The sequence below is a fragment of the Sporisorium graminicola genome, chromosome SGRAM_4 (genome assembly GCF_005498985.1).
Source record: "Sporisorium graminicola strain CBS 10092 chromosome SGRAM_4, whole genome shotgun sequence".
Lineage (NCBI taxonomy): Eukaryota > Fungi > Basidiomycota > Ustilaginomycetes > Ustilaginales > Ustilaginaceae > Sporisorium > Sporisorium graminicola.
The window spans coordinates 738,188-765,544 of NC_043734.1; the positions used below are offsets into that span (position 1 = coordinate 738,188).

Genomic DNA, 27,357 nt, shown 5'->3' on the forward strand with positions numbered 1-27,357 from the left:
AGTGTTGGTCTCACGAGTGGATTTTTGTGAGCTCTTTTTTCGTTTTCTAAAAGCGAGTTTTGAAAGCCAACGTGAGAAATGCAACTAGGCTGCAAGGCAATCTAGCACAATCGGATGGTTCCCGACCCTGTCTGATGCTCCACTCTGTGAGCGATTGCGAAATGAGACAGGAATTTCAGTCATTGTGGTTCCTAGCCTCATCACCACCATCAAGATCCAGCCCCTCTCGAGTCACTCTTGAACAGCTCGGCAGCAGCCTGTACGGGCAGGAGCACACGCTCCAACACCCGTCCGTCAACATGAGCGAAGATGGTGCCGACCTGTAAGTATCCCCGTGCTGCATCTCGCAGTAGCTAGACTGACATGAGGCATATGCTGATCAGACCCCACGAATCCCCCTCGTTTGACAGCCGCTTCGACTCTCCGGACAAGGAGATCAAGCACTGGAAGTCCAAAGTCGCCGACATGCAAGATGCTCTCCGCGAAACCGAGTCCAGCTTGCAGGACTTTATGGAGAGCAGCAAGGAACTCGAAATGGAGATGGAGAAGGAGCTCTCCACCTCCAACAAGACCATCTCCGACCTCAAGCGTCGCAATGAACAGCTCACGGGCGATCTCGACGATTGGAAGTCCAAATACTCGCGTGCGCTCTCGGAACACAACTCGACGCTAACCAACTTGCAAAAGGAATTAACTATCCTTCGCGAAGCCGTCGACGTGTACAAGGCAAAGCTGCGTGATACCGAGCTCACCAATGACGAGCTCGAAAACGCAGAACGCATGATTGCCTCCTCCCTCGCCGACATGGAGGGCAAGTACAACAAAACAATCGAAAAGACAGCCTTGCTCGAAGAGGAGCTTATCGAAAAGACACGTCTCGAAGAAGAAAACCAGCGCCTCAAGGACGAACTTCGCGAGATGACCGAAGAGATGACCGTGCTCCGCGACGTCGTCACTCGCAGCAGAGCCCATTCCCGTGCAGAGACGGTGGCAAGCTCCACTTTTGATGACGCACCCATGCCGCGCTCCGACCAGAGTTACGACAGCTCACCGCGCAAGCCGAGCGCCGCATCTTCATCGGCAGCAGTGGCAGAACGTCCATCTAGCAGACAGGCTCTTAGCTCGCCCAGCCTCAACCGCGTGCCCATCTCACGCCGTCTCGGCGCCATGGGCCACAACCGTAGACTTAGCCGCGACATTCGAGCCGCCGAGGCCTCTGGCCTTGCCGCTGTGCAGGACACGAGCCCAGCAGCTGCGGGCACCATGACTCCTGCTGCCGCTGCGCCAACACGAAGCTCGACTCTTTCGCGAAAAGACACGCCTGCAGGCACACCCTCCCATCACGCCCACTCGAGTAGCAGCCACACACAAGGCCTCGCCTCTTCGCCGTCTGCTCGCGCACAGCTGCGCGCCTCTGTTCGTGCGGCAGCACGCATGGGCGGCGGAATCCCATCCACTCCTCGCTCTGCCATTCCTGCCAACGGCGCTGCGGGCTCCAAGCGGATGATGGCCGAGATGATTTCCAAGATGAAGGCGCTCGAGACACGAATCAACTCGGCCAAGGATCTCTCACGCGTTGTTGGACCCGGTGACGAGAGTGCCATTCCACGTCCCAGTTCGCGAATGGCGACGTTGGGCTCGCCCAGTGCCAATGGCTTCAACTCGATCCCCATGCCTGTCTCGACGCCGCGTGCACCACGCGCCAGTATGGACGGCAATCGAACCATCGGCTCGTCGATCCCTGTGCCCTCTCGCGTACGAAGGCCTAGCTCGAGGATGTCGGAACGTGGCACACCACCTATGCCCAGTCTTGGCTTACCACGTTCTCAAACGCCCAGCGGACTGCACGCGCGCGGCTCGAGTCGCGGAGGATCGTCGCCGCTCCCGCCACACGACTTTATGGACCACGACCCGGCCAGCACGCTACCGCACGTCGCACGCTACGCCGCCGCGCAAGCTGCGCTCAACTCGTCCTCTGCCAGCGCAGCAAAGCGACGCAGCAGCACCTCGGGCATGACACACTCTGCCTCTTTCGGTTCACTTGCCAAGATTCGCTCTGGATCCACGTTGCCACGGTCCACGACGCCTTCGACGATCGCCGCACCCAGAGTGACACAGAGCACCATTACGCACTATGCGGACACTACGGTGGGTGCGACCAGAATGCCGCTATCGACGCGCCTCGCTTCGTCGCATCGGACGGGGTCGAGCATGAGAGGTAGCGTCAACGGGCCGCCCAGCTCGTGGAAGAGCTCGACGGCGGCTGCCCCGACATTGACGAGGAGCAGATCGAGCAGTTTGGGGTCTCAGCCAGATGCGTAGCGGCGTGGCGGAGGCTAGGATGTAATGATATAATGATGATGTGAAGACGACGTCGCTCTGCGTGTGTGTAAGTGTGTGTTCGTTCGTTTGGGGGAAGGAGGTGCAGATGATGAGAGTAAGTTAATCAGCAGGCTTTTCAGGCAGTGATTTAGATGCCACATTTTTCGAGCTGCAATTTTGTGCGAATCACACTAAACAACATTGCAAAATCTAGAAACTTTTGTAACTGCACAACACCTTACCTCTGAACAAGTCAGACCCGACTTCCCGCGTTCGCATCAATACATTCTACAGCTTGGCCTTGAACACCGGCCGCTCATCGCCCTTCGCCTGCGCCCTGACGCCATTGATGAGACTGCCCAATCCGCCACTGCCCCACAGATGCAGCGTATCGCCATGCTTCAGCCAGACCTTGGGGGTGCGCTTGAAGCCCTCACCGGGAGGCGTGCCCATACTGACCAAGCTTCCCGCTTCGAGCGTCGTGCCCTTGCTCAGCTCCGCGAGCGTCTCTGCGGTCTTCCAGAGCATGTCGGACGTGTTGCCATCCTGCATGATCTTGTTATTGAGTTTTGTGGTCAGATGGACGTTGTCCGGGTTGTGAATGCCTCGGGGGTTGGAGGCCGAAACAAGGCAAGGTCCGATGGGGAACCAGCCGTCGAAGCTTTTGGCGAGCCCCCACTGGTTGACAGCAAACATGCGCGTTCGCGCCGTGACGTCGTTCGACAGCGTGTACCCGAGGATGGCAGACATGGCCTCGGCGGGAGAGGCGTCTTTGATCGAGCGGGCGAGCACGACGACGAGCTCCACCTCGTAGTCGGACTCGTCCGAGGCGCAGGGCGGGATGACAATCTCGCAGCCCGGGCCCGAGAGCGTCGCGTTGGGCTTGTAGAAGAGGATGGGGATCGGCGGACGTTTGGCGATGGCGTCGTAGGCGTTTTGACCCGGTTGGACGAAGTTGGCCCCCAGGCCGCGGATCGCGGGGACCTCGTGCGGCAGGAGCGGTGGGAGCAGCGTCGAGACCGTCTTGATAACCCCGGAGAGCGGTGCTGTTCCAGAGAGCGGATGCGTGTACAGCACATTGGCACGAATAGGCGGGTCAGCATTGGCATATGCCACCCCGACATCCAACAGGTCGTCGACAGGCTGCCCGAAGTACGTCTGGCCGTCTTCGCGGGCCACGAAGCGGATGAGGCGCCACCATGCGGTTGGCGATGCGGAAGTAGCCGCGGTCATGGTCTCGAGAGCCAAATAGAAGATCTGTGGTTTTTTCCCCCCTCTAAGATGGTCGGCGATAACAAGAGAGTGTCAATGCTGTCGAAGGGAAGATGGTCAACACACAGACCAGGGCTGCGTTGAGTGTTTGGCGGTGACGGCCCGAGTTGCGAACCGAAAGACCAGAGTTTCCCCACAGCCAGGACACCGAGTGTCAAGACCTGCGAGATCTGCGCACTCTGACATCTTCCCTTTCGTAAATCCGCCTCCACTTGAGAGCGTTTGGACATCGCCGCGGCTTACACTGTCTCATTTCGGCGTTTATGCACGAGGCTTGCAGAGGGTGTCGCTGACAAGATAACCCTACACGGCTGCGAGATGCGCTTTCGACACTGCTTTAGAAACAGCAATTTGCTGGGCAACTTAACGCCGTCTTCAAGGGCACGGGACCAACTTTTCTCTTTCGACGAAGATGACTGAACAGAAGACTTGGTCCTTGTCGGTGGAAGAACATATATATATACCTTCAGCTTGACATCTTCCTGCGCCTATTCCCTCTTAATCGAAACCACACATGGCCGCTATACTCGCTCGTATTGCTCCACATCTTCGAACCGCACGCCAAAGTCATCTTCGAAACTTCACATCGTCCAACGTTCTTTCCAGTATGAAGCCCATTCAGCTCTACACCGCTGGCACGCCCAACGGTCAAAAGGTCTCGATCATGCTCGAAGAGATCAAGGCACTAAACCCTTCGTTCGAGTACGAGGCCCATGCCATCAACATCTTCAAGAACGAGCAGAAGGAAGACTGGTTTCTCAAGATGAACCCGAACGGCAGGATCCCTACCATCCTTGACCCAAACAACACGGCCACTTCGCCCGACGGCTTTGCTGTCATGGAGAGCATGGCCATCCTGCTCTACCTCGAAAAGAAGTACGACGACAAGCACGTTTTCTCGTGGTCCGACTCCGACCCCAAGGGCGAGAACTACAGGAACCAGGTCATTCAGTGAGTATCAAAAACACCATAATTTTAAACATGAGAAAAAATATACGACGACACCTTTTCTAGCCGCCCTTCATACATGTCTTCGCCTTATCTCTTTGCTAACGCCTTCCGCTTGCTCTCTGGATCTTCTACGACGGTGTAGATGGCTTTCCTGGCAAATGGCTGGACAGGGCCCAATGCAAGGCCAAGCAAACCACTTCCGCATGCAAGCTACGGGTGATTCCAAGAACGTTGTGCCCTACGGCATCAAGCGCTACCACGACGAGACGGTGCGCTTGTACCAAGTGCTCGAAATGGGTCTCGAGGGACGCGACTACCTCGTGGGTGAAGGAAAGGGCAAGTACTCGCTCGCCGACATCCTGAACTTCCCCTGGGCACTGTGGTACCGCTTTGCTGGCATTCGCAACGACGAGGTTGGTCCGAACGTCAAGGCTTGGATCGAGAGGATCAAGCAGCGCCCTGCTGTGCAGAAGGGTCTCAGGGTACCCACTGAGTCGGAGTTGCTCAAGAAACTGGACGACGTAAGTAACCCTGGACTATCCCTAGCTCAGCAATGCTGGTGATGGCTGATCGGAGAGATGATTCACGTACTGACCCTTGCCAATGCTTTTCGTGTTACAGCCCAACTGGATGCCCCCCATGCCCGAGATCTGAGCGCTTTGACATCAGAAGAGCCACATTCTCGCCGAGAACGCTTCTACCCAGTTCATTAATGCAAGAAAAGATTGACCTGACTCACTGTGTATTGCTTCGAGTGTGTACGCAGCTGCCAGCATGGTACCCGCAGAAGTGACAAACGTCATCGTACAACAGACCACACAGCTCTACCGCCTGTCCTGAATGTGCACACTCTGCCCACACTGCCCTTCACACTCGACACGCGCCAACAGAGGATTCTAGCATAGATTCAAGCTTCTTTTACATGCGGATTCACCAGCTATCGTCTACCGCGCAACGCAGTCGACAAAAGCATCGCTTAACAGGTGCAAACCCCAAAGCTTAGATACCCTGTTGGAGCAAGGCGTTGAGTTTGTTGACCTTGCTTGCGACCGAGAGGTCCACCGTGTTGCCGCCAAAGTCGACAATCAGACCACCCTGGATAGCAGGGTTGACCTTCTGAACAATCTTGAGTGTCTTGCCGTTGCCCTTGGCGGCGATCTGCGAGCCCTTGAGCGCCGTCTCGATGCGCGAGACAGCCGACTTGTCCAAGGGCGTAGCCGAGGTGACGGTCACCTCGACTTCACCACGGTATGCGGTCATCAGGTCTTGGAAGCCCTCGATGACCTTCTCAGTCTCGGACAGACGTCCGTTCTCGGCGAGGACAGTGAAGAGGTTGCTGTGCGGATGTGAGTTGGGCGAAGGAGTGAGGTTGAGAGTGGTTAGTCCGGGCTGTTCTGATGCAGCAGATCATAACGCATCATGATGCAGGTCGTCACGTCACATGCAGCAGCTTGGGCCTCTTTCCCAACGAACAGGCAAGGCAGAGATCGTCCCTGCTGATGATGAATGCTTTCGTGCAAACCGTCTGGTCCTTGACAGCCTCCTGTAGCTCTGCCTGAGGCATAAATCGGATTTGACGGCCGCCAGCTCATCGCCGGAACAGGTTGAGAGCGTTGTGTTATGAGATGCACTTTTGAGAACCTGCTTCGAGCCTTCCGCGATGCTGTCCTGCAAACGATCCGTACATGTGTCGAGATCCTCCTAATTAGATGGCCCTCCTCAAATCCCAGCCTTCCGTTGTTCGACGTCTTCGCTGCTGCTGTGTTGCGCGTGAATGCTGCCGATGATGTTGTTGTTGTTTGCATGATAACTCACTGAGTGATGGGATCAGCCTTGCCCTTGCCGGTGGACAGGAGCTGCTCAAGACCCTTGGTGCGGTCGGCGCCGCTGAGGGTGGGGTTCGAGATGAAGGTCTGCAGCTTGGCACCCTCGGCACCAGTGAGGGCGGCCTGAACAGCCTTGAGGTCGGCCTCGACCTTCTCGAGGGTCTTGCTGTCCTTAGAGAGGGCAGCAACGTACGCAGAGGAAGCGTACTTGCCTGTGGGTGCGTGTAACGAGATGCGCAAGTATAAGTGGGGTGAGCGAAGAGAAGATGCCCGAAGTCCAGAGCATGACAGGTCGTCGAAATAAGGAAAGTAAGGTGATCAGCGAGGTGAACGAGAAGGCGATTCGAGGAGTGCATAGCGAAGAAACGTACCGGCAAGGCCATCGAGCTGACGAGGAGCTCGGACAGCAGCCTGCGAGGCGTAACCTCGGGTAGCCTGCTGTTCGAAGCGAGCGCGATATGATCGATGCGTTCGATAAAGTGTCGATATAGCGATGTGCAGCAGTAGAGGTAAATACGGAAACGAGTGAAACAAGCAACGGCGAATGTGGCATGAGTCAGTGAATGTTGCAAGTAAATGAGAGAAGTTGATATTTGGTGCGATGCTGTAGCTCGTGCAAGCCGACAACATGGCGAAGATGCGCTCGGAGGCTTATAGCATTGTCGACGTGCGGATTTACGATATAGCATGCGAGGTCTATGGATCGAAGCGTAGTAGAGCGATGCTGAAACCACTGAAGCCGTTGTTTGGACGAATATCAATTGCAATTGCTGCAGCAGTTGCGGTTGGGAAGGATACCTACCTGGAAGAGACGGGGAGTGAATCGTGCGGCCATGGCTGCTTTAGTGTGTGTGTCGAGAGACGAGGCGGAGGATGAAGGGGTTGTGTGTGTGTGTGTGTGGAGAAGAGCAGCAATGTCGACGACGACAGTAACCAGGACGGTCTCGAATCGTCTCGCTCTGCTGGTGCTGCTGCTAAGCCAACAGCGACGGAAAAGCAATTTCTCGGCCCAGTTGGCTCGAGTTGGCCTGCGACGACACAGACGGCGAGGCGCACGTCCGGCCTGATTTCTTCTTGGAACTCAATTTTCGCGGCCTCGCCCGTCAGCGCGCTTCTGCTCTGTTTCTGCATTTGCTGCCAGAACCGATCGGTTCCGCGAGAGAGCCATAATTCCCTACCGGGCGAAAAAGGAGAACAGATTTTCAAAAGCAAGCCGCTGTCCGTGCCGCTCTAACATCCAGTCGAGCGTAAATCGTCCAGCAGGACTTGGCTACCATTCATGACCTTCTAGTCTGCCCTTACCGAGCTACATCTGTCGTCGAAAGCTTCATAGGGTGCATCATTTTAGGCTTTCGTGGTACTGGCATGCTAATAAACATGCTTGTTTGTCTTGGAGACGAGGAGAGGAGAGAGAGAGCCCTTGTCGTCTGGGATAGGGGAGCAGCTTGTCGCGTTGCCAGCTGCGGCGCCAATAAGAACCGCCAGGAGTCTCAAAGCCAGAACACGACTGCTTGTATTCCACCAATCCAAAATTGAAGCCCAAGGAATACAAAATTTCTGAAACCAACTTCGAGCGCGACTTGGACTTTGACAAGAAGACAAAGAAGATTTCAAGAAGAAAATTGGGCCAAAGACAGCGCGAGACAGAGACGGCGAAGAAGAAAAGAGCAATCGTTGGTTGAGGGAAGGAAGGGTCGAAGGCGGCGAGCGACACTGATCGTGCGGTGTGCTGCTGCTCTCGTGCCCGTTCGCTGTGCGAAAATTTGTTGCTGCTCAGCGTGCTCTCGCAATCCATAGGTTCCCTTCGCCATCAGACCTAGCTCTGCACCTTCAACCCTCCATCTAATCCCCCCTCTCTCCTTGCAAGTCCTGGCTTCTGATCACATTCGGAGCGCATCACTTCCTGGATTCTTCTGTCGACGGAAAAGCGGTAATATACACCTTCCTTTTCCTCACAGCTTCCTCTACCGATCTACTACAACTCCGCCGCACCAGCAGCAGCAGCAGCAGCAGCAGCAGCATCACGAGCACCACCAGCTTCAGCGCAACCACTCGCAGAGACAGCATCGACATCGCTTCTCTGCCAATCTCAACTTGCACTTTCATCAAACATGTCTGGCTTTTTCCGCAAGGTCGGTGATTCCGACTCTGAATCCGACATCTCGTCGTCCGAGGAGGAGCTTTCTGAGCTCGAGTCTGGAGATGAGCAGCCAAAGACCACCCAGCCCGCCGCTGGTCGCTCGCGCTTCATGAAGGGAAGCGACTCGGATTCGGACTCGGACTCGGACTCGGACTCGGACTCGGACTCGGATGAAGAATCGCTCGACTCGGACAATGAGGATGACGGCGAGCGCAACGACGGCAAGAAGGTGCCCACCTCTCGTTTCATGAAGGGTGCCGCCGACAGCGACGACAGTGACTCGGAGGAGGAGGTGAAAAAGGTCGTCAAGTCGGCAAAGGACAAGCGTATCGACGACATGCAGACCATTGTCAACCACATCGAGTCCGCCCAGAAATCCAGCGACTGGACCTCGATCAACAAGGACTTTGACAACCTCATGCGTTCCATCGAGCGTCAGCGCACCTTGAACGAGCAGATCCCCGCCTTCTTCTACAAGGCCATCTCCCAGCTCGATCAGTTCCTCAACGAGTCTGCCGCCAAGGAGAAGGATGCCAAGAAAAAGATGAAAGCACCCGTCGCCAAGGCCATGAACGGCATGAAGCAAAAGCTCAAGAAGGTCATCAAGGAGAACGACGAGACCATCGCCAGGTACCGCTCCGATCCCGAAGGTTTCGAGGCTGCTGCCGAGGCTGCCTCCTCCGCTGCCGCCGCACCCACACATGCTGAGACCGCCATTTCTAGAGGCAACAACCAGCGTATCGCTGCTGCCCTCGACCCGGAAGCCAACGACGACTTCCAGACCGTCGGACGTGGTGGCCGCACCGAGACCTTCACCTCGGAGGGTCTCTTCAAGAGCCTTGCCGCCATCATGGAGGCTCGTGGTAAGAAGAGCACCGACAAAAACGAGCAGATCCGCAAGCTTCACGACCTCTCGGGTGTGGCCGACTCGCCCTACAAGAAGATCCGCGTCATCCTCGCCCTCGTCGCCGCTCGCTTCGACTACAACTCGTCGGCCACCGCCTACATGCCCGTCGAGATGTGGGACTCGGCACGCAAAGAGATCAACGAGATCCTCGCGCTGCTCACCAAGAACCGCAACTACATTGTGCGCGAAGAGACCGAGGACTACGACGACCAGGTCGAGCGTGTCCCTGGCCAGAACGGCGAGAAGGACGTTGTCGCCGTGCGAGGCAGCATCATCAGCTTTGTCGATCGTCTCGACGACGAATTTACCAAGAGCCTGCAAAACATCGACCCGCACACCACTGAATACGTCGACCGACTCTGCGACGAGAAGAAGCTCTACGAGACCATCGTGCTCGCGCAGGCCTACTTCGAGGGCCAGTCCGAGAACGAGGCACTTTCGCGCTGCACCGTGCGCCGCCTCGACCACGTCTACGCTAAGCAGGACGTCATCATCAAGGCGCTCGAGTCGACGCTCGGTGAGACGGCCAAGTCGTTCGAGTCCAAGCTCTTCCCTCCGGCTGCGCGTGTCGCCGAGCAGGACGGCCCTGCCGTGCTGGTGCGTGCCCTCTGCACCTACCTGTACCAGGCTCGCGGTATCCAGGCCGAGCGTCCTCGAACGCGTGCTGTTCTCAGCCACATCTACTTCCACGCGCTCCACGCCGACTACCACGTGGCGCGCGACATGTTCCTCATGTCGCACTTGCAGGACTCGATCCAGCTGGCCGATGTGGCCACGCAGATCCTGTACAACCGTGTCGTTGTGCAGATCGGCATCTGCGCCTTCCGCAACGGCCTCATCAAGGAGTCGCAAGTGGCGTTGCAAGAGATCTTTGCCACAGGCCGTGTCAAGGAGCTGCTTGCGCAGGGTGTGCAGAAGCAGAACCAGTTCAGCACCATCACGCCGGAGCAGGAGAAGCTCGAGCGTCAGCGTCAGCTCCCCTTCCACATGCACATCAACCTCGAGCTGCTCGAGTGCATTTACCTGATTTCGTCGATGCTGCTCGAGGTGCCCAATATGGCTCTGGCAGGCAACGACCCGGAGCTGCGCAAGCGTGTCATCTCGCGACCCTTCCGTCGTATGTTGGACTACACGGACCGCCAAGTGTTCTCTGGCCCGCCCGAGAACACGCGCGACCACATCATGCAAGCGTGCAAAGCGCTGCAGAACGGCGACTGCAAGGCTTGCATCGAGCTCATCGCCGACATTAAGATCTGGAAGCTCATGCCCGGTTCGGACGACGTCAAGGCGATGCTCGCCAAGCGCATCCAGGAGGTCGGTCTGCGTACTTACCTGTTTTCGTACTCGGCTTACTACGAGTCAGTGTCGCTCTCGCACCTCGCCGCGACGTTCGACGTCGAGGAGAAGGTGGTCAAGGCGATGGTGAGCAAGATGATCCACAACGACGAGCTGGCTGCTTCGCTTGACCCTTCGGCCAACGTGATTTCGTTCCACCGCCTCGAGTTGACCAAGGTGCAGCAGCTGGCAGCGACATTGGCCGAGAAGGCCAACTCGATGCTCGAGCAGAACGAGCGTCTGTTGGATGCCAAGCTCGGCGAGGGCAAGGAGCAGAGGAGTGGTCCAGGTGGCGAGCGCGGCGATCGCGAGGGTGGCCAAGCAGGTGGCAGGAGGGAGAGGAGAGGTGGCTCGGCAGCACGCGGCCGTGGCCGTGGTCGTGGACGTGCGCAACAGTTCCAGGCGCTCGGGCAAAAGGTCTAGATTGCCGCACCCCTTCGCTTCCCTCATCTCTCTTACCCATCCTTGTTCCCCCCCAAAAGCTCCTGCTTCTTGTTCAGCAGCGTCCCCGTTTTCATGTGTATATGTATGACAGAAAACTCACAGGAGCAATTGTTGATATCTTTGTCCCCGAAAGCTCTCTCGGTTTGTGCTACGGCCTCGCCCGGTCATGCGAGTCCTCATAGGAAGATGGAGAGATGAGCGAACTGCGGGTTTGGAAAGCAGTTTCCCATCGTTCTGAAGAGTGAGCAGCTCTGTCCTCTGTTTGGCACACCCGTCTCAAGTCGGATAGGCGAGGAAAACCCTTCGAAGCAGACCAGTCTGAACGGATTAGGCTGTGCATATCTGTCGGCAAGGCAAGGTGCGAGGGTCGAAATGAATAGAGCAAAGCGGCTTGGGTTGACCTGTGTCCGCGTCTTTATTTGGCCCTGCATGTGGAGAGAAACGAGCCCAGAAAGCGAGAAAAAGGTCAAAAAGAAGCGATCCGAGCGTTCTCATCATGATGCAATCCGCACTGCAATTTGTGCTTTCCAAACACAGTTGGCTGCCGAGCCAAGTGACAGAAGACTCAGCTTTTGCTTCGATCCGAGCGGACCCTGTTTTCGAGGGTGCTCCGAGCAGCTTCCCAACCGACCACCATTCTCTGCGCCTTCGTTCCGTCGCCATCAACGAGATTCGCAGCATGGCGATGCGAGTTTCACACTCTCGACACGATCTGGGCTGAAGATCCCCTTACTCGGCGTCAAACAGAATCACCATGGCTACATCCAACGAGGACGAGCGAGCGCCTCTGCTGCCTCAGCATACCAAATTCAGCGATGGTCATCCCCACCCCGCGCCACGCACCGTCAATAACGACGACAATGACGACGACCTCGACTTTGATGCGAGGTTTCGCAAGTGGAAGATGGCTGTCGCTCGCAAGTTTCGCGGCAAGTCGCAGCGCGAGACGAAACCTAGCTTTTTGATTACGCACTTCGACGGCCTCGGCCAGGCGCAAGCGGTTCTCGCCGCCAAGCACGCTTCAGCTCAACGCGACACGCTCCACGAAGCAACATCGATGACCTCGAAGGAGTTCCAGAAGCAAGTCGAACAGGTCAAGCACGCTATTCAGCAGGGAGTTTATCCAAAGATGATCGCAACTGGCTCCAGTGGGTCCTACTTTGTTCGCGTCATCACCGAGTCTGCAGAGCAGGAGACACAGGCTCCCTTGCTCGTTACCGTGGCCGTCTTCAAACCAAAAGACGAAGAGCCGTACGGCAATCTGAACCCAAAACGCCAGTTCCTGCGCAAGTATCTCTGGTGGGCCATGGGTCGACCGTGCCTCATCCCCAACTTTTCCTATCTCTCCGAGGTCGGCGCCTCGTATCTCGACGCTCGTCTGGCGCTCAAGATGGTGCCGAGAACCGAGCTCGTCGAGCTCTCGTCGCCTACTTTCCACTATGCATACCACGACAGGGTTGCGTTCGACAAGCATCACGTTCCGCTGCCCAACAAGATTGGAAGCTATCAGACGTTTCTCAAAGGGTATGTGAATGCGTCGGACTTTTTGAGGCGGCATCCGTGGCCGTCGCGCACAAGGAGCAAGACGCTGATTTTGCGAGATATGGATGACGAGAGCCGCGCGCACAAGGTGAGCCGGAGGAAGGAGCGGGCAAGACTTCGCAATTGCGGTACTGCGATCAAGCGTGCTTTGCTGTGCAGGCCTTCGTGGGGCGACTTGGGGGCTGATGAGGAACCGGATCTGTGCCATCCCGACTTGCCGCTGCCTGCTAATTCAGCGATCGTCGACGGGCAAGAGTCGCGCACACAGCAGCCGGACGGTTTTTACTGGACACCCAAACGCATGGAGCAGTTCCGGCTTCAGCTCGAGCGACTCGTCGTCCTCGACTTTTTGATGCGCAACACAGATCGTGGGTTGGACAACTTCATGATCAAGCACGATGTCGACAAGGACGAGATCCGCATCGGCGCCATCGACAACTCGCTCTCGTTCCCGCTCAAGCATCCGAACGAGATCCGGCAGTATCCGTTCGGCTGGCTCTTCCTGCCTAGTGACCTCATTGGCCTTCCTTTCTCGCAGGAGACGCGCGAGCATCTTTTGCCGATACTGAACGACCCGGTGTGGTGGCAGGGGACGGTGAAGGGGCTACGGCGGGTTTTCGAGCAGGACCCGTGGTTCGACGAGGCGAAGTTCGAGCGCCAGATGAGCGTGATGCGCGGGCAGGGCTGGAATCTGGTGCAATGCCTGCAGGAGGCTGAGGAGGGGCCGCTGGATCTGTGTGCGCGGGAGAAGAAGTTGATTCGACAGGAAGTCGTGGAAGTGCCTGTGGAAAAGTTGGCCAGGATGGACGGGGTGAGAGTTGTGTTGGATGCGGAGGGGTTGGTGGTGCCGGACGCAGAAGCAGAGGCACCCGAGTCGCCAGGGTGGAGCAAGCCCGGAGGATCGAAACCGGTGATCTCACGCACGATCTCGTCTGGCGTCATTGAGACGGACCGGAGGCCGATTGGAATGCGCGCGTCCGAGTCGTATAGGAAGGCGCTGCTCGAGGCTGCGGGCGCCAGTGTCACGCCAGACATGCTTGATGAGCTCGAGGATCTGCAGCGGATCGATGCCGCAGCGCAAGGGAGCATCTCGGCCTCGCTGCCTCAACCGTCCACGGTGCTCAGGGACAAGATGCAAGCCGAAGCGTCTCCGGACGTAGCGACAGCGGCAACGGTCAAGGCCGATGTGCAGAGGGCGCGACACCAACGCTATGCGTCGGCGAATGATGCGGGCGTTTTTCACCGGGGTCCAGGGGATGCTGCGGGAAGCGGGTCCGATCGAGTGCATCTGCACAGCGATAGTGTGCTGGGGAGGACAGGCATCGAGGTGCTCGAAGGGCTGGATCGCGAGCGCAAGCAGCAGAGTCGGCTCAATTTCTTTCGGACGCGCAAGCGGTCAGGCACCACCGTCTCGCACAGCGACGAGCCGAGTGCCAGTGGGGCTCTACCCAGCAGTACACGGCGGGAGAGCGATCAGGGCAGTGCGGGCAGGGCGGAAACTGAGACGGCGACGTACGACTTGGCAAGTTCGATTGTCTCGGATCCAGGGGTGCGGGTAAAGCGTTGGCCAGCAAGGTCCCGGTCTGCAACGAGGCCGGCCGCGGGCGGCGGCGGCATGTACGGCTCGCTGTATGATTTGCAGCAAGGCGAAGTGCTTTCCGAGGAAGAAGAGGACGAGGAGGAAGAAGAGGGACAGGCGAGCAGACGTGTGCTAGTCAAGAATCAATACGTGCCGACGATCGAAACGGTGCTCAAGCGCGGCAATGGTGGGTCGTCGAGCGAGGACGGCGGCAAGGCGTTTGTGCCGCATATCCCACATCCGACGTCTGTGGGGCCGTCAGGGCAAGGACAGAATCAGGCAGCAGAGTCTACGCCCAGTGGATCAAGGCGCACGGTCAAAGTGATTGTGGAGAAGATCACGTCTGACACGAAACAGGCGTGGCTCAAGTGGATCTAGTTAAGTGAACCGTCGCAACTCAATACACACCTCTCATTTGTTGCCACGTCAGTCAGTCCAGTGTCGAATGTGGTTCAGACGTTCGAGAGAAGCTGTTCTGCGATCTGCTATTGCGAAGAGTTAACGTGTGTCAATGGGGTATAAAACGGGCTACAAAAGGTGCGCATGCGCCTGCAAGCGCTCGCGCACCTGCAACGCCGTCGGACGTCGGGCGGGATCCGCCTGCAGCATGTCCCTCAGCAGATCGCGTGCCCAATCGGGCAGCCTCCCGCCGCCAGGCAAGACGATGGCTGGATGCCCATCCGCGTACGCTCTCGTGTCTCCGTCGGACGATCCTCCCCGGAGTGCGGGTGTGCCTGCGTCCGGGGTACCGGGGGTAGGCGGGCTGCTGCTGCTGGCAGGGCGGCCGAACTGCGACGAGGTAGGGGAGAACATAGAGCGCAACCGACTGGGCTTGGCCGGCGTGGAGGAGAGAGCGGCGTCGGGATCGGCCGGGGTATGTTCGGAGATCGTCGCGGCTGGAGAGAGGTATGCATTCGCTGCTGCAGCTGCAGGGGGGTGGGATTTGATCTCGTCGCCGTACGAGGAGCGACGACGGAGCCAGTCCGGTCGGGAGGCGAGTTCAAGGAGGGTTACTTTGGACAATGCTGAGAGCGGGGCGATGGCGGCGCCAGCGGGAGATTTGGCCGATGTGCCTGTACTAACGTTGGTCGTTGTAGAGCCAACCTCGGCGTGCTCGGCGGTGGGGTCGACGACGACTTCGCCAGCAGCCCGCATTCTCTGCAATCCTGTAACACTCGTTGACAGGGCCTTTCTCCCCCCCGTCGACGCGCATCGTCGCACGTCGGCGGACCGCCCCATCTCACGCAGCAGCGAGCTGGATCGCGACAGCGTACTGGGATCCACGAGCAGGCCTCGCGGTTCATCCGTGGGTTCGAGCAGCCGCGACACGGCCAACGAGGTCGGGTTGCGCCCGGAAATGGTGGTGATGCTCGAGGCAACGCTTTCGAGGCTGTCGCTGCTGGCATCGCGGCGAGCTGTGTGGGATGTGGGCGAGCTGTGTTGCAGCAAGCGATTGAGCGAGGAGGCCAATTGGACGGGCGAAGCCGCGGCATCGTTGGCATTGGTGGCGGTGGAGGTCGAGGAAGCTTTGGAGGGCCGACCGCGCAGACTGCCGCTTCGACTGGCCGGCTGGCTGTTGGGATTGCTCCCCGCCTCGACGGCCAAGCGAGAGGCTCGGTCGTTTTCCTCACTCTCGAAGAAGAGACGCTTGCGGTGCAGCATCTCGACGACGCTGCGAGCCTTGCTGAACGGCTCGTACCCCGTCGCGAGCGAGTACAGCACGGCACCAAGCGAAAAGATGTCGATCGGGTACGAGAAGCTCGTGGCGCTTGGGCCTCCCGTGGCCCGACTCAGCTCGGGGGCGCAGTATGCCGGCGTACCCAGCCCAAGGCCGTCGCGCGGAGGGTCGCTGGGATTGGGAAACACGGCCGAGTTGAAATCGCACAGCTTGACGTTGAGATCCTCGGTCAAGAGCATGTTTTCCTTTTTAATGTCTGCGTGGACGCAGCCTTTCTCGTGGAGGAAGAGGAGCGCTTCTGAGATCTGAAGTGCCCAGTCGAACCATTGTTGCAGGTCGATGCGTTCGCGGTGCTTTCGAGCAAAGAGGGCGAGGTTATTGGGTAGCAGCTCGAGGAGGATGAGCAGACGTGGGGGGTTGATGGTGCTGGCGTTTGAGGACGACCTGCGCGCAGTGGCTATGTCGGAATCGGCGAGAGAGTGGTTGTACGTCGGCCGGGCGTCGAGCGCATCGCCGTCAGGACCTTGGACAAGGAAGGTGGGGGTGGGCAGAATCGCGGATTGAGGATGACCCAGCGTACTGACTCTTGAACGATGCGGTTCCCTTGACGAGACAATGGAATCCGCTTCGTGCAGAATGCCGCGAGCAAGCGCCGCTTCGTGTTGCTTCTCGTGAGCCAAAGCTCGCTTGTGTGATTGCGCCTCGTTACGAAGCTCGTCCTTGCCTGTCATATCGCTTGTGGATCTCGAGTGGCTGGCATGTCCCCCATTTGGACTACGGCTAGCACTGCGTGGCAGCCCGAGACCGATACCCAATTGTGCCGAGGATTGCTCCTTCCGGCGCTGGGGCGGATCAGGCGTCGACGGTTGAGGAGTGTGCTGAGACGATGCTGCAAACTCGACTTCATCGCGAATGTCAATGAGCTGGATGACGTTAGGATGCGTACCGAGACGGCGGAGCGCAAAAGCTTCTTCGAGCCCAAGAAGCTGGCTCTGACGGTCGGCATGGAGGCGTTTGACGGCACAGAGCCGCCAGGCTGTAGAGGAGTCGGATGGAACAGCATCCAGACGGGGACGATAGCTGCCAAGATATACGGAGCAATGTCGCCCTTCGCCGAGCAGAAAGTCGTTGGTGGGGCAAAGGCGGAAATCGACGTGTTTGGTAGCTCTGATTCTGGCTTCCTCCTGCAGGCACTCCTCGGTGCTGGCGCGGCCGAGTGACGAGTTGCGTGTATGCCCCTTCTTGCGCCCTGTGCTCTGTTGCGGTTGTGTTTGCGACTCTGACTGCGTTGATCCGGATACGCTTATTGCCGTCGAATCGGATGGAGCTGTGCCTGTCTGCTTGCTTTTCGCTGCGTCTCTGTTCAGCTGGGTCGAAGTAGTGCGAGGAGGTGGAAGCGGCGGAGGCGGTGAGGGAGGTGCGGGTGAGCTATTGCCAAACGAGGAGAAAAAGAGCGAATTACGCGATGGTGGTGGCGGCGGCGAAGTCTCTGGACCGCCAGGAGGTATGGCGACTGGGCGAGACGGAGGCGTCAACCAGGAGATAGGAGAATTGAAGATGTCATTCTTGCTCGGTTTCTTCTGCGCGGGCTTGCTGTGTGTATCAGAGGCAAGGACGGATGGTGAAGCTGCACGGGAAGATACTAAGACATGATCGCGAGTGGGGATGTGCGACGGATCAGCATTAGCAGCAGCATGAAGCTCGAAAGCAGAGGCGCCCGAGTCAGGCGGCGTCAACGGCAGATCGGCGAGGTCGAAGCCATTAGAGCTTTCGTAGGAGTCGCCAAGCACAGGCGATCGCTGTCTGGACGGAGACGTCCTCTTGTGAGAGCTGGACCAAAACGTGTCTAGCTGCCATGGCGCCCTTGTCTTTGTGGTTGGCGGTTTGACGTTCTTGATGGCGACCATAGGAGCGGTGCTGGGGCCTGGCTGGTTGGTGGAGGAGGTACGCGAGCTGCTGCAAGATGCCGGAGCCATGTCTGTGGAGCCGTTTGGTCGCGAAAGAGCACGCCCTGATGCAAAGGGTTCGCTGCTCTGTTTGACAGGGGTTGATCAAGTGCTGGATGGCGCGTGAAGTCGATTCATCCAGGAAAAGCGGCACGAGTCGAGTATGGCGGTTGCGGTGGTGGCAGAGACGGAGGAAGAGTAGGAGAAGGAGGAGGCCGCTCAAAGCAGCGTGGGAAGCTGATGGTGAGAAGGAAGGCTCGGCGGGACAAGATCGCGTGCAAGGTCAACACCTCAGCAGGCTCAGCTGCGTCGGTGCAAAGTCCGACGTCAGATTGATAAGTTTGACGGGCGGCGAGCTCAGCTGACAGTGTGGATTTCGGAAAGCTGCCGTTGCCGTTGTCGCTGGCCTTTGCCTCTCAATGATCCCTTCTTTGTGCTCATCCCTTTGGCTCTCTCTCTCTCTCGTGAACTCAAGCCCTCGGATGCAGGCTGATACGGGAGGTGCGATCCGCTCAGACGATTATGAGCATGACCATAATGTGCAGGAAAAAACAGGCGCATATACAGTAATAAGTAAATAGATTGTGCGGATGCGAGTTCAGAATGGAAAGACAGCCTGCATAGCCCGTCAATTTGTGTGGGGATTCCACCTCGCTCCATACACTGTCGAGGCTAAGGACGACGGGCCAAAAAAATTAGCAGCGAAAAAGAAAACGTGGGCTTCCCTGTGCCTCTGCGGAAGCTGCGTAGCCGGGAACGGTCTGCATGAGAAAGAGAGCTTACCCAACCTCTTTCTGTTTTCGGAAGCCTAGATAAGACACATAGAACCACACCCACACTCCAAAAAAGGCTTTAGTACCATCGACTATCGTATCTTGCAATCATCGTGTCTAGCGCGTGCTATCGAGCTAAGCTATCGTCAGCTAACAGAAACTCATCCATTGTATTCTGTGCTAGCCAATTCACATTGTCTTCAACTAAGCGTGTTCAGTAAGCGGTGTCGACAGCCCATTTTGAATCACATCGAGGAATGCCGCCTTGTCTCCGGCCCGCCCTCCTGCCCTTGAATTTTATTAATAATGTGCACTCTACGCGCGATAATCGTATCACGACCCACGATTTTGACCCACTCGACTGGCCTGGCTTCTCACCAGTGTCCGAGCCCGAAGCGACCAAAAAGTTGCTGCTGGAAAAGGGAGGTGCATCTCCCGATTCAATTTCCATAATTGTTTGCAATCGGGTATTAGACGCAATACGGCTTTCAACAAACGCGGCGAAAAGGCGCGCGCTCGAGGTTTTGAGAAAGCGAACGATTTCCGGCAACTGTCCACACGACCGGCCCAATCCTTGCCCCATCACTTGCCTTGTGGTCTTCCCCACAACTGCACTTTGTTCGTCGTCGTCGTCGTCGTCGTCCACCACCTCATCAAACAAGATGGCGCTCTTCAAACAGTACGACAATTTTCTGCTTAACAACGCTTCCCAAATCACAGCCGTCGAGAGCTCACTGCGCTCTATCACTTACTTCCTACCCGGTCGATTCAAAGATGCCGAGCTCGCGGGCGAGGCCATCTATGCTTCGCTCAACTTGCTCGGACTATACCACGATTCTATCCTCGCTCGAGCGCTCGAAAGCCAAAATGCACCCGCCAGCGACGCTGCTGCAACCGCGCTCACTGAAAAGAGCACCCTTCCAGCCAGCCCAGTTCCCCTCGGTGCAGTAGGACAGCACGTTGGCGCTGCTGCAACAGGTCTCACGCCTTCAGAACATGCGAGGTATACCAACCACTTTTCGCGCACCTCTAAGAACTACAACCGTGTCGCACGCACACTCGTCATTGTGGGTTACTTCGAATTGCTGGCCGAAATGGTCGCAAGGAGGAAGCTCGGTCGTAGAAAGGCTTGGGATGTCGTCGCTGCTATTGAATCGCTCAAGGTTGTATTGCGCTTGAGCTTGGTCCACATGACTGGCTCTCGAATGGTCATAAATCCGCCCATCCCGGAGCGCGAGGTCGACCCTGCTGCACTCGAGCAAGAAAGAGCAAAGACGATGGGCAAGCTCGCAGATCGACTCGAGCTCGCCTCCAGTTCTTTACTTTCCTCCTCCTCAGCCGCACAACCACCAAAAGGCTTCTGGAAGGGCTCTCGCACTGGTCTCTTGCGGCCCACGCTTGCTTCGCTCCGACCCGGCTACGAAGACGTTGAGCAGCAACCACCTGCTTCTACTACCACAGACCCAGACCGCCGACCGCCACATCTTCGAGCCCTGCGCATCAATGCAGCCCAATCCGGTTCCGACACGGACGACACCTTGGTGGACTCGACCCGACTCCACCCATCCACAACGCTGGCACACACCCCAGCCAATGCAACAGATGCCCTCTCCAGCTCCTCTTCCACCGTCGCTACGTTGCGCAAGGACCCTCCTTCGCCTCCCGTCAACATGAAGCCGTGGTCCGAGTCCCAGATCAACGATTACCTGCTCTCGCGCGTTCTCACCGTCAATGATGTCCGCAAGCCCGAAGACCTGGTACGTCCCCTTCGCAACCGTACCGGTCACCTCGCTGAAGTCTTCTGGATCCTTCGACCTCTCGTCTACGTCCTGGCTCTGCGCAAATGGGGACGAACCGCCACACTGCCGTTTGTGCTGTCCTTTGTCATCGAGTACGTTGCCAAAGACCTTCGCAACCGCTCCTTTGCCCCCGCCGTTGCTCAGCCCAAGGGCTTGTTCGCCACCAACCCGCTCCTTGCGGCCGTCATGGGCCAGAACCCGCTCACCTCGATCCTAGCCTCGCTCTTTATGGGCCCCTCTGCCGCCGATAAGCTCAAGCGCCCCATCTCTTCCGTCGAGGAAGCAGAATGGACCAAGCGCGGCAACTCGTTCTGGTGGTATCTCCTCCGCGGCCCTCTTTGGCACTCATTCACCCGCCCCAAACTCGCAGGTCTCGCAGACCGCACCCAGGGCAAGTTCCTCATCGGCATGCTTGGCGCTATCATCGGCGACTATCTCCCGCTCATCGACGAGTACTACTATTATTCTGCCACCTGAGGCATCCTTCTCCAGAATACCAAATCTTGTTCGCAATCTCAAGGTTCTACTGAACGTCGCTTCTGTGCACATGCTGACGTCGATAATGAGAACGTGAGCGTGTGCGTGTTTGCGGGAAGAGCTCTTCTACTGAGTATGCAGTAATATGCGTATACATTGGATGATAAAAATAAAGAAACGGATTGCACTGAGAGCGCAAATAAGGAGGAGTCTGTCGTAGTGTATGCCATCAGACCTTTGCTCCCATCTATACCGCTGGAGCAGCTGTCGACGAAGACCCCGGAGCCGAAGCGCCGTTCGCCTGCTCCTTCCTCTTGGTCCTCGCGTCAATCGCCCTCGCTACCCATCCGACCATATCCACCCCGTCCTCGCCCTTCGCCTCGTCCTGCGTCAGGAAGTCATGCTTCAACAGCTGCGCATACGTCGGGCGTCGCGACGGGATCTTCTCCAGACACTGCGCCACAAAATCGCGCGCCGTCTCCGAGTACAAGTCGCTCGGCAGCTCGGGCGGGTCGCCATGAACGATCGCCTGCAGCTGCGCAAACACATTGCTGTACGTCTCGGGCGGATAGGGATACGTGCCCAGCGTCGTCTCGACCATTGAGAGACCCAACGACCACACGTCCGAGGCAACCGTGTACGTGCCCAAAATGTTTTGCGATTCTCCCTTGATGCGTTCGGGCGCCATGTACGACTGGCAGCCAATGTTGGTCTTGGCGAGTGACTTTTCCAGCTGACCCGACACACCAAAGTCGCAGAGCTTGACCTGTCCCTTGCGGTTGATGAGCACGTTGGTGGGCTTGACATCGCGGTGCATAATCTGCAGCTGGTCTTTGAGGAAGCTGAGCCCGCGAACCATGCTGCCCGTAATCCTGGCAAGCACGTCTTCCGGCACACTGCCGCGCTCGCCGTACAGCTTGTCGAGACTACCCGCGTTCATGTACTCCATGCAGTAGTAGACGCACGACTCGATGAAGAAGGCGCCGTAGAACTCGACGATCTGGGGCGCGGTAGCTCGGTGCAAAATATCGAGCTCCATGATGATCGCATTCAGCTTCGACTCGTCCAGCTCGAGCCGGATCTCCTTCATGGCCATCTCGACATGCGTCTGCGTGTGGCGCACCTTGCGCACGGTACCATAGTTGCCCTTGCCCAGCTCGTCCATGAGCTCCAGTTCGGCCATGTTGATCTTGAACGACGTGCCGTTGCCAAACTCGACACCCGAGGCGTGCAGGACGGCCTTGCCGCTGAAATTGAGACGTCCCGACGGGTCGACAATCTTGGAAAAGTTGCTGAAGGGCGTGGACATGGCGCCGCCGTCTTCTTGGGCTCCTGCATCGCCTGCCTTGCTGGGAACGCCGGTGCTATCGGAAAGTCGCCCCGGTGGTGGAGCTCGGCGGCCTGCGCCGGCGCCCATACCACTCTTTTGCGTCGTGTCCATCCCATCTCCGGTGCCGATACCCATATCACTTAGTTTGAGGCCAGGTCGATTGCGTCTTGTGCCCATACCTGCGGCACCTGCTGCTGATGGCGAGGCAGGTCCGCCACTCGAGGGCCCACCAAGTGCGCCCGGAACACCCCGACGAGCAGCAAGACCGCCCATGCCAGTGCCTGGCAGAGTTCCAGGGCGGTTGCTTGCAGATACAAAGAGTGAGGCGCTGGCGTTGCTGTCGATGCGCTGGTCGTGGCCCATGACGCCTTGACCTGGGTTGGGCGACATGGTGGATCGATTCGCGTTGGCGGCCAGTTTGGCCTGGAGGCTTGGAGGAAGGCGAGCGCCCGCCATTTGACGCGCACGTTCTGCGGCACCGACGGCGGTGTTTGGTGAAGGTCTTGTAGCCGATGAACCGCCGGTACCCGGGGCAGGACGAAGGGACGGGGAAGAACTAGAGGACAGCGGGGATGCTCGCGAAGGAGGGCCACCTGTCGCGGTGTCTTTGAGGTTCAGCTGCGCGGTGAGGCGTTCCATCTCTGATGATAGGGCCGAGTCGGTCATGTTTGGTTACGGGTTGTAAATGTGATCGTTGAAAGGAGGGCGGTTCAGTCACGAACCTTGGAGGCTAGCGTGGTAAGACAGAAACCACCTTTCGGAACAGTGCCGACGTCAAATGGTAGCAGTCCAAAGAAAAGGGTCGAACCAGGCGAACCGCGTCTATAATGTTGCACAAGTACCTTGAGGAAAGCTGTTTGCTGGCATATGCCGATGCTGGCGAAATTGACGTTCGTGCTGAATGTGTCGAACAGGCTAGTGTCTGTTGCGAGTAATCAGGTTCGACGGTGCCGATGTAGTGCAAACCTACGTCGGAATACGGTCGAGGAAAATGTGATACGACAGAACGTATACTGGTGAGTGCGATGCAAAGGTGACTGAAAGCCGTGCTTCGAATGTTCCGTGTCGGTGGTATGTGCACTGTGATGGTGATGATGAATAGAAGGAAGGAGAGGGGTGAAGGGTATGAGAGCAAAAGTTCGTGTGAAGCGATGCGATGTGATGTAGTTGTCAGTTGGCCTTTGCTTTCTCCCTCCGATTTGTAAAGTCAGGCAAGGCGGCGGGCGGCGTATGGTTTGCTCGGCCAAACGACAGTGACAATGTGCTTTCGAGGGCGGAAATAACGAGAAATGACAAAATTGTGTATGCAGCTTGCCATAGTGAATTCTGCTCACTCAAAAACGCCGTCAGAGACGCTCCACCTCTGTTACTGCCACGGCAATTGGTCTGATGTTCATCACACGGCAGAAGAAGAAGCACCCGTCCAATCCTAGCCGCTCTGGAGTGCTTGTGTGTGTGCGCAGAGGCTCGCAATCCTCAGGCATGTGTACACGATCGACTTGGGCACGGAAACTTGCAGCGAGACTTGCTCGGCGAGATGAGGACCCTCAGATGATGCCCATACAGCAAGTCGATACTAGCCAAACCGCCAACAGAATGGGCTAGCCTCGTTGTCGTCTGTCGGCATAGGGTAGCTGCTGAGTCAGAGCAGCGGAGGCAGAGTACAACGATGTCACAACCCGCCTATGAATGCACCGGCGAAGGCCTGGACCATATGAACGAGAATATAGACAGCAATGGCATCGCTTATCATCGCCGCCAAACACCGAGCATCCACTTGTGCCAGCTACCAGCGTCCTCTGGTTGCATTGCTTGATTTGCTACCGCTTGCTCGCCCCCCTCACTTCAAACCAGCTCACCGCGCAGAAGCTTCGTATCAAGTGGCTCGAGAGCATCCCAAGCTGACATGGAGCATCCCAAGCTGAAATGATGGCCAGGCTTATCTGACTTGGCAATGAGATGAGATGGCCGGGCTGCAATGCAGTTGTCACTGGCCGTAGAAGGCTCTCTCTCTGACAGCTTCCTTAGACTTGTCTTGAAAGTGACTCAGCTGCGACAACTCAACATTGTCGGCAATCGAACCAAGCCAATGCGAATTGATCAAGATCGTAGTCTATCAACAATTTAAAGATCGGGGATGAGGGCAGCAACCCAACGCTAAGAGCCGCCCAATTCCTCTCGGCTTTAATTCACGAATCACCCCTTCAAAGCGATCGCATTCGCTTTCCCAGCTCCAGCCGCGCCGGTGCTGGATCCGCGGGTCCTTTCTGATGAGCAGAGAGCACCAACAAATCTGATAGCGAGGGCAAGCATAAGGATTGTGTTTCTCGTGACCACGTTCAGCTATACCACACAGCACAGATTCGTCTGGCAGCTGATGATCCCTCTGTCCTTTTGGATCCACCAGCACGAAACGACGATATGTCTTGATCTGCAAACACAGGACAGGGAATCTGAATCTGATGGGATGCTGGGGGGGAACATGTTGCTCGCTAAGTGTCGGCAGGATTGCCCAACGACGGAAGGGTCAGGAACCTTACCGGTAAAACCTCATTGGCCGATCCGACCGACCGACAGACTGGCTTCTTCGGGCAAAGAGGCTTCTGAATTTTCAACGCATTTCCTGCTGTGGCCCTTGACCCGCATTCTCGCGCTGGCAAGCAGGCAGGCAGGCCGGTGGGGCTCGCTGCCCTGCCCCGCGTTGAGTCGGTCGGTCAATGCGCTTTTCAGCTGCTCGTCGGCTCCCGCATCTGCAAAGCCCGCAAGCCTGCTTGGACCGTGAGAGAGCAGTCGAGTCCAACACGCAGGGCTCGCTCGCTTTACTTCAATTCTTCCTTCGCATCCTTTCTTCTTCCTGCTCCTCCTCCTCCCCCTCCATCTTTTCTTCAACACTACAATTTTCATTTCTACGTCGAGTGAACTTCACCGACAGACGGATCGTGAGTACCTGCGCAACCACCCATTGGCGTCGTCGACCATCCTCCTGCTACACGATCAACTTTGAGCCGATCTTGGCCATGTCCTTCGATCAGCTTGACGGACGATGAGAACGGCGCCGACGGCAAAGCTGAACCGCATGGAAGAATGGGATCTATCGAAACAAGCACGCTGACATGTCGCTTCTTTGCCCTTCCAGATGCCTCGCCTCGTTTCGCAATCCACTCTGGCTGCATCGCTTCGATCCACCTCTGCTCGATCGATCTCCACCTCTGCCCTTCCCCGCGCTACCGCTGTTGCTGCCCGTAAAGTCGGTCAGCTCCCCTCCTCCAAGACCGCCGCTTTTCCCCGCAGCGCCGCTTTCTCGACCTCGACTCGCGTCATGGGTGGCCACGCCGGTGTTGGTAAGGGCGAGGACAATGTTCGTCCTCCCCCCGACCAGGTGCTCCAAGACATTGCCGACTACGTGCACAACTACAAGATCGACTCCCAAGTCGCCTACGACACTGCTCGTCTCTGCCTGCTCGACTCGTTGGGATGCGCCATGGAGGCTCTCCGCTTCCCCGCCGCCGCCAACGTCTGCGGTCCTGTCGTGCCCGGCACTGTTGTGCCCAACGGTGCCCGTGTGATCGGTACCAACTACGAGCTCGACCCCATCCGTGCCGCTTTGAACAACGGCGCCCTCATCCGATGGCTCGACTTCAACGACACTTGGCTCGCTGCCGAGTGGGGTCACCCTTCGGACAACATTGGATCCATCCTCTCGGTCGCCGACTGGATCAGCCGTACCAACGTTGCCAACGGCAAGAAGCCCCTCACTGTCCAGGACGTTCTCACCGCTGCCATCCAGGCCCACGAGATCCAGGGTTGCCTCGCCCTCGAGAACTCGTTCAACCGCGTCGGTCTTGACCACGTTGTCTTGGTCAAAGTGGCTTCGGCCGCTGTCGTTTCCAAGCTGATCGGCAACACGCGTGACCAGACTGTCGATGTCGTCTCGCAGGCTTTCGTCGACGGCCAGTCGCTCCGAACCTACCGTCACGCTCCCAACGCTGGTTCGCGTAAGTCGTGGGCTGCCGGCGACGCTTGCTCGCGTGCCGTCAACCTTGCTCTCCTCGTCCAGAAGGGCGAGCAGGGCTATAACTCGGTCCTTACTGCCAAGACCTGGGGCTTCTACGATGTGCTCTTCAAGGGCAAGGAGTTCAAGTTCCAGCGCCCTTACGGCTCGTACGTGATGGAGAATGTGCTTTTCAAGCTGGTCCCCGCCGAGTTCCACTCGCAGACCGCGATCGAGGGTGCCATCATTCTCCACGGCCGCATGCAGAAGAACGGCAAGACGTCGGACGACATCAAGAGCGTCAAGATCAAGACGCAGGAGGCTGCTGTTCGCATCATCTCCAAGTCGGGCAAGCTCAACAACTACGCCGACCGTGACCACTCGCTGCAGTACATCACCGCCATGGGTCTGATCAACGGCAAGCTCGACCCCGAGGACTACTCGGACGAGGTGGCCAAGAACCCCAAGATCGACGAGCTGCGTGCCAAGATGTCGGTCGAGGAGGAGGCTCGCTACACAACCGAGTACCTCGACCCCGAGCTGCGTTCGATCGGCAACAGCGTCGAGGTCACGTTCAACGACGGCACCACCGACTCGATTGCGCTCGACTACCCCGTCGGCCACGCCCGCCGCCGCGATGAGGCCAAGCCGCTGATCAAGAGCAAGCTGCAGAAGCACCTCAAGGGCTTCTTCCCCGAGGCTCGCCAGGCCGAGATCGTGGCGCTGCTCGAGGACCACCAGAAGCTCACCAAGCTGCCTGCCAACGAGTTTGTCGACCTCTGGGTGCGCGACCAGTAGAGTACCTAAGCCCGTAATCTCAGCTTGACTACTCTAGACTGTCAATCATGGCCCACAAAGAATAAAAGTCGTTCCATTGATCGGACCAGATCGAGTGTGATTAGTGAGAGGCCGACACACAATGCCCTCCTTTGTCGAAGAGTGAGAAGAAGAAGAGGCGACGAACAGATCACTGACACCGATTCGGCCCATAGCGGGAGCTTTCGAAGAGGTCGACGCTGCTCAGATGCTGCAGAAGTCTGTCGCA

The 27,357-nt window shown here is 57.6% G+C and overlaps 10 protein-coding genes across 10 annotated transcripts; 6 read left to right on the forward strand and 4 right to left on the reverse strand.

Annotated features, from left to right (window-relative positions):
• Window positions 1-299: 299 nt before the first annotated feature.
• On the forward strand, window positions 300-2,322 carry EX895_004716 (uncharacterized protein; the record flags this gene model as incomplete). Its single annotated transcript, XM_029885310.1, has 2 exons — window positions 300-322; window positions 411-2,322. The coding sequence occupies 2 exons, from the start codon at window positions 300-302 to the stop codon at window positions 2,320-2,322; spliced, it is 1,935 nt and encodes a 644-aa protein (XP_029738552.1).
• Window positions 2,323-2,610: 288 nt separating this feature from the next.
• Window positions 2,611-3,555, reverse strand: EX895_004717 (uncharacterized protein; the record flags this gene model as incomplete). The annotated part of the gene is made up of 1 exon (XM_029885311.1): window positions 2,611-3,555. The coding sequence occupies one exon, from the start codon at window positions 3,553-3,555 to the stop codon at window positions 2,611-2,613; it is 945 nt and encodes a 314-aa protein (XP_029738553.1).
• A 646-nt stretch (window positions 3,556-4,201) lies between these two features.
• Window positions 4,202-5,199, forward strand: EX895_004718 (uncharacterized protein; the record flags this gene model as incomplete). The annotated part of the gene is made up of 3 exons (XM_029885312.1): window positions 4,202-4,545; window positions 4,688-5,066; window positions 5,167-5,199. 3 exons carry the CDS (start codon window positions 4,202-4,204, stop codon window positions 5,197-5,199), a joined length of 756 nt encoding a protein of 251 aa, XP_029738554.1.
• Window positions 5,200-5,544: 345 nt separating this feature from the next.
• Window positions 5,545-7,206, reverse strand: EX895_004719 (uncharacterized protein; the record flags this gene model as incomplete). The annotated part of the gene is made up of 4 exons (XM_029885313.1): window positions 5,545-5,881; window positions 6,361-6,583; window positions 6,743-6,809; window positions 7,174-7,206. The coding sequence occupies 4 exons, from the start codon at window positions 7,204-7,206 to the stop codon at window positions 5,545-5,547; spliced, it is 660 nt and encodes a 219-aa protein (XP_029738555.1).
• Window positions 7,207-8,482: 1,276 nt separating this feature from the next.
• On the forward strand, window positions 8,483-11,176 carry EX895_004720 (uncharacterized protein; the record flags this gene model as incomplete). The annotated part of the gene is made up of 1 exon (XM_029885314.1): window positions 8,483-11,176. The coding sequence occupies one exon, from the start codon at window positions 8,483-8,485 to the stop codon at window positions 11,174-11,176; it is 2,694 nt and encodes an 897-aa protein (XP_029738556.1).
• A 775-nt stretch (window positions 11,177-11,951) lies between these two features.
• On the forward strand, window positions 11,952-14,696 carry EX895_004721 (uncharacterized protein; the record flags this gene model as incomplete). Its single annotated transcript, XM_029885315.1, has 1 exon — window positions 11,952-14,696. The coding sequence occupies one exon, from the start codon at window positions 11,952-11,954 to the stop codon at window positions 14,694-14,696; it is 2,745 nt and encodes a 914-aa protein (XP_029738557.1).
• A 150-nt stretch (window positions 14,697-14,846) lies between these two features.
• EX895_004722 (uncharacterized protein) lies at window positions 14,847-17,972 on the reverse strand (the record flags this gene model as incomplete). The annotated part of the gene is made up of 1 exon (XM_029885316.1): window positions 14,847-17,972. One exon carries the CDS (start codon window positions 17,970-17,972, stop codon window positions 14,847-14,849), a length of 3,126 nt encoding a protein of 1,041 aa, XP_029738558.1.
• A 1,405-nt stretch (window positions 17,973-19,377) lies between these two features.
• On the forward strand, window positions 19,378-20,991 carry EX895_004723 (uncharacterized protein; the record flags this gene model as incomplete). The annotated part of the gene is made up of 1 exon (XM_029885317.1): window positions 19,378-20,991. The coding sequence occupies one exon, from the start codon at window positions 19,378-19,380 to the stop codon at window positions 20,989-20,991; it is 1,614 nt and encodes a 537-aa protein (XP_029738559.1).
• A 936-nt stretch (window positions 20,992-21,927) lies between these two features.
• On the reverse strand, window positions 21,928-22,987 carry EX895_004724 (uncharacterized protein; the record flags this gene model as incomplete). Its single annotated transcript, XM_029885318.1, has 2 exons — window positions 21,928-21,991; window positions 22,053-22,987. 2 exons carry the CDS (start codon window positions 22,985-22,987, stop codon window positions 21,928-21,930), a joined length of 999 nt encoding a protein of 332 aa, XP_029738560.1.
• Window positions 22,988-25,457: 2,470 nt separating this feature from the next.
• Window positions 25,458-27,110, forward strand: EX895_004725 (uncharacterized protein; the record flags this gene model as incomplete). Its single annotated transcript, XM_029885319.1, has 1 exon — window positions 25,458-27,110. One exon carries the CDS (start codon window positions 25,458-25,460, stop codon window positions 27,108-27,110), a length of 1,653 nt encoding a protein of 550 aa, XP_029738561.1.
• Window positions 27,111-27,357: the final 247 nt, after the last annotated feature.